This window comes from Manacus vitellinus, unplaced genomic scaffold (assembly GCF_001715985.3).
Source record: "Manacus vitellinus isolate BGI_N305 unplaced genomic scaffold, ASM171598v3 scaffold_5_pilon, whole genome shotgun sequence".
NCBI lineage: Eukaryota > Metazoa > Chordata > Aves > Passeriformes > Pipridae > Manacus > Manacus vitellinus.
Window position 1 is genome coordinate 17661133 of NW_021940682.1, and position 8229 is coordinate 17669361.

The following is an 8229-nucleotide window of genomic DNA, read 5'->3' on the forward strand; positions in this document are numbered from 1 at the left end:
GCTCCCTCCAATATAAATTCTTATTAAAGCTGAGCAGTGAGAGGTTAGAAAGAGAAAATCAGATCTTCATCATTGCTGCATGTTCTCATATCCAGCCTTAAGCTCCCCCCGCTATGGGAAGTCACCTTGGATGAACATCCACAGCAGGGAGGACAGAGCCTGAATGTGCACCTTGATGTTTACTTAGCTTAGCAAGTACCCCAGACGTCCCAGAGTAAACTCAAATTGGTTTGCACAGAGGGGAAAGGAATCAAAACCAGCACCCCTCTCTGCAGGAAGTGCCTAGCGGAGCTTCATCTACCCTGTGCAGTGACTCCAGAGGGCTCCCAGCCTGGCCCCACAGGTGATGGCCCTGGTGAGATGCCACAGAATCAGGGTATTTTAGGAACTCTGCTAATTGACTGAAGGCCTCTGAAGCACCATGCACCAAATGCATCCCACTCCCTCCTCTACTCCCCCGGGAGAAGAGCCAGCTCCCCCCGCCCCGCCCCAGGGAGCTGAATCATGGCAGGACCAGGGATGGCCAGGCACATCACCACTTTTTCCTATATGCTGCTATTCTTGGCTGTGGGAGAGGTCACTGAGACAGCTGCCCTGGCCATGTTGCTCAAGCCTGGGCATCACTGAGTTGTTCCTAACGCTACAAAACCTCTGCTGAGCACACCCCAAACCAGCAACCTTGCCTGCACAGGCCAACACCAAGCACCAGTTCATCCAAAGGCTGCCGCATCCCTCCTCACCCAAAACCAGACACAGCACAGGTGTTCTCTTCCCACTGAGCACACACCACACAACAACCAGTTATTATATCATGCTTTTAATACAAACTTAAAAAAATCTGGAACAATAGAAACTGTACAGATTTGATCAACCTTTTTGTGGGTTTTTTTTGTTTGTTTTTAACTAAATCTCTAGACACACCAATGTCCCGTTCCAAAATATTGCACAACATTCTGAATACAAAACTCTGATTGTATTCCTCCTTCGCTAAAGAAAAAAAAAAAAAGAAGAAAAAAAAAGAAAGACAGCAATCCCCTGGCTCCCCCTCTCAGTAGCCCCCTTCTCCAAAAGAAACCCAAGCAGAGCACACACAGAAACCCTCCACTTGGAGACATACAGACTTCTGTCCTCTTTCACTCCTCTCCCACAAGGCAACTGACGATTCACTCCTTGGAGAGGGGTGGGAGGAAAAGGAGGGAAGCTGAGTGGGGAGAAAGGACTCTTCACCACTTCTTTTTTTTTTTAAAGTTTTTTTCCTGAAAAAATATTTTTTTCTCTCCTCTTTTTAAGAAAAAATCTTGAAAAGAAAAAAATTACAGTTTTTTTACGTTAGAAATATACATATATTATATATACCTCTTACATTTTACAAATGTAGCAAATTATTCAATACAAACGGACATCAACAAAAAGAACACAAACCCATAAAAAATAAAAGTTAAAAAAAAAAATCTTCTCTCTTCTCTCCCTAAGAAACCAGGTAAATTAGTGCAGGTTTTTAAAAAATAAAATTGAAGCTTAACGCCTACATCCAAGACTAGAAAAGACCTGAAAAGGCCGTTAGTTTCCATTGCTGCCTGACGCTGGAGGAACATTTCTGAAGCACGCTTTTTTCCTTTTAAGATACAAAGAGGTTGGTCCCTCCTCTTTTCCTCCTTCCACTCACACCACTATTTTTAAAGCAGGTATTACACGTGTGGCAGGGCAAAGCGGCATCAAAGCTTCACACACATAAGCAGGTGGCCGGGGGGGTCCCCACCTCTCTTCTCCCTCCTTGTGCTGGAGGACAGCACGCTGTCCCACGGCAGTGGTTCTCAGGAGGCTTTGCCAGATGTGGGGACAGTGGGGGGGCAACTGGACCAGGTCCTGCCATCAGGGGCTGAGCACCCCTCAGAGTCCAGTGCAGCGAGCGGGGTGCACCCAGCAGTACCGTGCCAGGGAGAAGGACTGGGTGGCAGTGGTAACATCTGTAAGTGAAGGGTTCAAAAAAGAAAAAGGAAACCCAACAGCTGGGCCATTCCTCAGCAACTTGTCCTAGTCTGGAAACCTGCAGGGTTGAGGCTGTGGGCACTGGCTCTGGGGAAGCTGGTTGGTCTTCGCTCTCCTTGCCCACCTGCTGTGTTGGCCACAGCTCAATGGCAAGCAGCTTGTTTGGGAATCCATGCTGGGCACAAGGTCAGGGCTGTGAGCCCCATCACCCATTGAAGGGAAGGGTGCGCTGGAAACTCTCCTTGAAGAGCTCCGGGCAGTGGCAGCCTCCCTGGGACAGCCCGTTACATCCTGCAAAGGCTCATTGTCAACACAACTACAAGAAGGCTGGAGTGCCTCCATCTCAGCTCAAGGGAAGGGAGCAGGAAAAGCATGAGGTCAAGCTCATCTCACCTGAAACAGGGATTTCACGAAAGAGCACACTGGTTCCACAAGTGCAAGAGGAGCGGGTTTCAGAATGTGCTCCAAAACATCATTAAAAGAAAACCAAACCCCAAGTCTGGGAGGCAGCAAAAAGCTTATTTTTCTTTTAAACTGAGAACTTCAAAGACTGGAGTTTCATCATCTCCATCTCTCTCCTCTGCACACTTCCACACTCACACAACAGGCTCCAAGGAGACCTCCCTTCCCATCTAGAGCCTCCACCCTTCCTGGGCATGAAGCAGCCCTCTTTGGCTTCCTGTGAAGGTGGCTTTTGGAGTCCTTGACACAGAAGTGACCAATCTGAAAAGCCACTACTGCCTGACTGCAGCACATCATCCTGGGGAAAGCTGCAGGGGCATTCCCAGATCCCAGCCCTGCTGTGAGGAGGCACCATACATTCACATGCTGGGATGGCTGCTCTTCGGAGTGCCTGTCCCAGCTCTGCTCTAAGCCTGCGGCTGTCTGTGCTATGTGATCTAGCTGGAATGAGAAATTAATGCTAAGAGCTTCCTTTTCTCACCAGATCAGCCACCTCCTCATGCTCCTCTAGAAGGGCAGGTGAAGGGATTTAGTCTGGTGCCTGTCTGGCTGAAAGTACAAACCCTTTATGCTACCACTCAAGACAGCAGCTTCAACAACATCACCCTTTCTCTTCCTCAGAAGTTGTGCTGCCTCACTAACCAAAAACGAAGGAATTCCCTCTCAGAGCCAAGAAGATGAATTCACAGCAGAGAATGAGAACTCTGACCTCAGAGGCCACTCCAGGTGGATGCTGGCCCCTGCTGCTGGGGAGAACATCTGGGAAGTGGGGGCAGGATCCAAGTGGGATCTAGCTGGTTCAGTGCCACCTCCCCCAAGCCACAGGGACAGGTGGGTGGTGTTTCCACACCACAGGGTTGTCACCCGGACTGACCAGGCAGCCCTGAGAGAGCACAGAAAAGCCCCCTTGCTCAGGGTGCAGAAGGGGACAATAAGCAGAGCCACTCAGCTCAAAGCACTGTACCCTTGTAGCTGCAGCTGGAAGCGCAGATGACGAAGGGAGCAGGGAGAAGCCATTTCACAGTAATATTCTGCTCTGCCTGCGATGTGCTGGGAGACGGTCAAGGAGAAGAGTTAGTGCTTTTCAGCACACAGACAGAACAGCTGATGCCAGCTCGGGCTGGAGCCACAACAGCACAACGGTCTGCGCCCGTGGGCACAGCGAGTAGATGCTCTCCGTCTACATGCAGAGCCGTAACAGAAGAAGCAAGCTCACCCACCCATTCTGGCTGGCACGCAACAAGAGTGCGCATCTCCACCAACACTGACTCATCCTCTCCCCGTCCCTCCTTCCAGCACCATGGTATGAAGATGACATCCCCACACCCAGGTGGAAGGACCCTGTGTCCAGCGCGGGGCAGGGGGTGGTGCAGGGAATCAGAAGCACTGTGGTCTACAGTTGCACCAGATCCTGGGCTGGGGTAGGGGAAGGGGGAACACAAACCAAAAAAATCCCAAGACTCATTTTAAGGAGTAAAAAAGTGAGTAGGAAAAAAGCACAGGGACTGAGTTAAAAAACAATTCAGTGCTTCAGGAGCGTTGCCAGCACAGCGCAACAACACTGAGCTCTCTCTTTTCCCAAGAACCTATATTTATAAGATTTTAATATTTTCTGTATATTTCTATTTTTCTTTTCTCTCCCTCTTTTTTGTTTGCTTTGTTCTTGTTTCCCCCCTCCCTCCCTGCCCCAAAATACTCTCCTTCCTTTGTGTTCAGTTGGCCAAGACGACAGGCTGGAACGACTGGCTGGGATACTGCATGGCATTCAGGTTGTAGCTGAGTCCTTCCACAAAGGGAGACTTCTCCAAAAAGAGGCTATTGGTGCTGCCACCGAAGACCTGAGCCATATCAAAGGTACCACCTGTGCTGGTGTTGAACTGCGATGCTGGCGGGATGCTGCTGGCCTGGCTCTCACTGGCAACACCATCGAAGAAGAGGCTGCTGGCTCCCGGTGACCCGCCGCTGTAAACGAACTCCTTGGCATTGGGGGAAAGCTGTGACTGCGAGGCTTGGCTCCCAGCGCTCCCGATGAAGTTCAGAGAGTGCATAGACAGGGAGAGGCCCTTGTGCTTCAGCAGGTTGGTGGTGGGAGACCTGACCATTCTTGGCTGCTGCACAGCCCCTGCTCCGCCGCCCCCTCCTCCGGCTCCTCCACCTTTCTTCATCTTGGTAGAGCCAAACTTGGTGGCAGCAAAGGTGGCAGTGGTGAAAGTGATGGGCTGCGCAGAGCGAGGGATAAAGGTGGGGCTGGGTGACTGGCCGAAGGAGGGGGATGGAGAGTTTGACAGCGAGTTGTCCTGGCTGCCGATGGGAACAAATACCTGGGCATCGGGGTTGAAGCTGCTCTTGATTTCTTTGTCCAGCTCTGCGGTGCTGCAGCCCTCACTGTCATCCAGGTAGAGGACCTTAACAGTGCCCTTCTCGCCGATCTGGTAGGAAACCTCAAAAGGATCAATCCAGACACTCAGCTCTTCTGGCACGTTGGCACGCACATCCTCCACAGCCAGCCCGCTGCGCTTGGCCGCCAGCTCCACCACCGGATCCACCGTCTCCCCTATATGAACACAGCGATAGCCAGATCCCTTCAGAGGCTTCTCTGGGTACCAGTGGCCCTCATACTTCTTCTTCAGCAGGCGTTCTAGCTCCTCACCAAACAGGTCTGCCCGCCTCCGAGGAAGCTTGTTGTACAGGTATGAGATGATGAAGTTAAGAGCAACTTTGATCTCTAGATGCATACTCTCTTCGCAGCAAGCAAGTCAGGGCAGTGTATTAAAAGTGACAAAGTGACAGGAACATAGACGAGATTTGGCTCCAAATAGACCTAAGGAAAGAGAGAAAAGACTGGATGAAGACTAGAGAACACAACAGCTCTCCACCTGTTGAGATAAATAACTGTGAACAAACTGTGAACCTTTTCCATAAACAAAAGCAGAATGAGCACTTTGCACAAATACTAACATGAAGTAAAGCTCTTTAGGAGAGTCACCACAAATCTGCTGGTCCTCAAAACAGAGGGATGCTTGTAGGGAGGAGTCTCCCTGCTCCTCTTTCAGAAGAAATAAGGGCATAGCTACTACGCGCACTCAGGTACATACATTGCACTCATCTCACTGCCAAGCACTGCTGCTGAAACCCAGCAGGCAACTGTCTGCTCTGGCAGAGCTATTTCAGCACATCTAACGCACCTCTCTGTGCCCTGGCACTCAGCTGCTTCCAGCACGGCTCACCTGCCCCAGCCTCTCCAGAACACAAGCACAGCACCTGAACGGCCTCGTGACTCACTCAGCAGCCTGTGCAGAGACTTGCTTGTGCTCAGGACGGCAGGGCCAGCCTCTCCTCCGGGAGGCCGGGTGGTTGTGCCAGGTGCCACGTCCTGCTGGCACAAGCACAGAAGGGACGAGAAGGAGCGAGGGAGGGTGCTGAGGCACCAGCTGCTGGCCTGTGTTTACTATCTCTTTGACCAGCAGGCAGGTATCTTATTAAGTGTACCCAGATAAGACTCTGCCTAGCTACAAACCTAAAATCTCAGTTTAATTCAGCTGGGGGGGAGAGTGGGACGGGGAATGTGTGTGGGGTCACAAAATACACACGTGCCAACAGCCTGTCTATACAGTTCACATCGCTTATCCCTGCACAGCGGGAAGATGAGCAGCTCTGCCAGGATCAGGTACCTACTTAATAAAAACTGAAATTGCTTGCCAAAGATTGAAGTAATCCTCCCTCTCTCCCTCCCTCGTGAGGAAGTCTCTGAAAAGGAGAGAACCCAGAAGAGCACAACGCAAAACCACAACACTCAACTCTCCCACTATACACAGATTTGCAAACAATGTTTGTCTGAGTATAAAAAAAAAACAAGGTAGGTCAGCATTACGCTCTGTCACTCATCCAAAGAAGATGAATCCCGCAGATATTTTAAGAGGAAGCACACTTCCAGTAGCCTCCACACCTCTCTAGAGGGAAGAATATCCAGTTTTTAATTGGCAGCTTAGTCAGAGGCCACTCTGTCTTCAGCTACCCTCACCTTGCTCAAACAGACGCACCGTGTTCAACTGTCTTCCTAAAATGGGCTTCAGGGATGCTCTCACGCAGCACTAAAGCCAATGTTTACAACATGTGCTAATTATTTGGGGGTGGGGATGGAGTACAAACATACGTTGTCAGCATTCCCCTGAAAAACTGGGAATCACAGCAGCACGGCCAGGTATCCACCCTGGCCTAGGTCAGAAGAAAGGAAAAAAAAGCCTGACCAGACTTGTTTGCTTGGTCTAGTTTAGCGGACAAAAGGGTTAAATAAATTTTAAAGAAACCCTCAAGTATTTTGAGGCTTTATTGCAAAACAAAGGGTGTGAATTCTATACTTTTTCTTTACTGTCTGAGTTCACAGAGGCTTGGCTTTAGGATGATGGTAACCAGAAACAGATCCCACACTTCAAGTCCACCAATAAGAAGAACAGTTCTGGAAGGAATCCCCTCTGGGTTTGACTCAGCAACAAGAAAAAACACAAATGAGGGAGTGGGAAACAAGTCTCACCTTTAAAACCTGCTTTAAGGAATTACTGTAATGTAACAAATTGTGGTAGGTCACTAAGACCTGATTGAGTAAAAAGAGATGAACACCAGAGAAACAAGCAAACAGAGTTTTTTGGAAAACAGTGAGCAGAAGCCATTTTCAGAAGGCAAGAGCCTCAGCACAGAGGTGGAGCCTTTTCTACAAAAAACAGTAAAGCAACCCTCTGAAAGAGCACACCTAAACCCTAACAAGAGCTTATACAGCCCATACTATCTCAAGGGGGAATTACATGGAGCCCTCTCACGTCTTTAGCTTTCAGACATTCAAAAGAAAGTACAGCTTGAGATCTCAGAAAATTAAGCAGGGAGAGAACAGCCAGTTTGTAAATCTTTTAATCTCATGATAAATTCTAATCCAGACCCAAGATCTATTAAGAAATCAGAAATTACAGACTAGGAAAGCAGCAATAGCCAAAATTTGTTACCACTCTATTTGCAACACAAATGTTTCAATATACACTGGTGAGCCCAAATCTTCATCAAGTTTCTGCAGAAAGCAGCGAGGAGGTACAATTATAAATCACTACCTCCTTTTTCCTTTTCTTTATGAAGTACTCCCCCTTCTTAAAAGGGGAATACTCTGTAACTTGATTATTATGAAAAGAATAACTTAATTAGTCTAATAACACCAAAAGCTGCCAAGGTAGTGGCATACGACTGATACCTGCTGAAGGCACAAAAAGTCAGTGGCTCTTCAGGTTGTTGACAGAGTAAGATGTGCTCCAGCAGGATTCCCTCAATCTCTTTCTACTGCACTGAAATGTGATAAAATAATAATAAAATAAAATTAAAAAAACAACAAAAACCAGCTGAAGCAGCATGGCTCAGAGATAAAAAACTACTAAAAAACAATTGTCAGACGTATTCTGAGCAGTCTTCCATAAAGGCCAGCATTTCCAAACTAAAGGCTCACTGTACACGGGTAGAACATCGAGGTGCCGGCAGGGAACAAAGAGCTGTTCCTCTGCTCTGCGGAGGGAACGCAGGACCCCCTTCAGACCCCTCGGTTTATCTGTGTGCTGAAGGAGAGCAGCCAAACCACCGCTTGCATCAGGGGAGAGCGAGCATGGGAACGACGCCCTCTCCTTGTGGCTATGCCAGCACGGCGGGTGACCTTGCGGGTATCCCTCCGAGCTCCCGAGGGAGCTCCGGTCCCGGGAACGGGCTGGCCGCCACCTCAGGACTTGAGCAGACTGTCCCGGGGGCCCT

General features: G+C 49.2%; 1 protein-coding gene across 1 annotated transcript; it reads right to left on the minus strand.

Moving 5' to 3' along the window:
- Nucleotides 1-801: 801 nt before the first annotated feature.
- TOB2 (transducer of ERBB2, 2) lies at nt 802-7984 on the minus strand. Its single transcript, XM_018080293.2, has 2 exons — nt 7685-7984; nt 802-5272 (listed from the first exon to the last, which is right to left on the minus strand). The coding sequence occupies exon 2, from the start codon at nt 5184-5186 to the stop codon at nt 4164-4166; it is 1023 nt and encodes a 340-aa protein (XP_017935782.1). The 5' UTR covers nt 5187-5272; nt 7685-7984; the 3' UTR covers nt 802-4163.
- Nucleotides 7985-8229: the final 245 nt, after the last annotated feature.

Excerpts from the sequence above, each read along its gene's own strand:
- TOB2 (XM_018080293.2), bottom strand. The coding sequence starts at position 5,186 with ATGCATCTAGAGATCAAAGTTGCTCTTAACTTCATCATCTCATACCTG.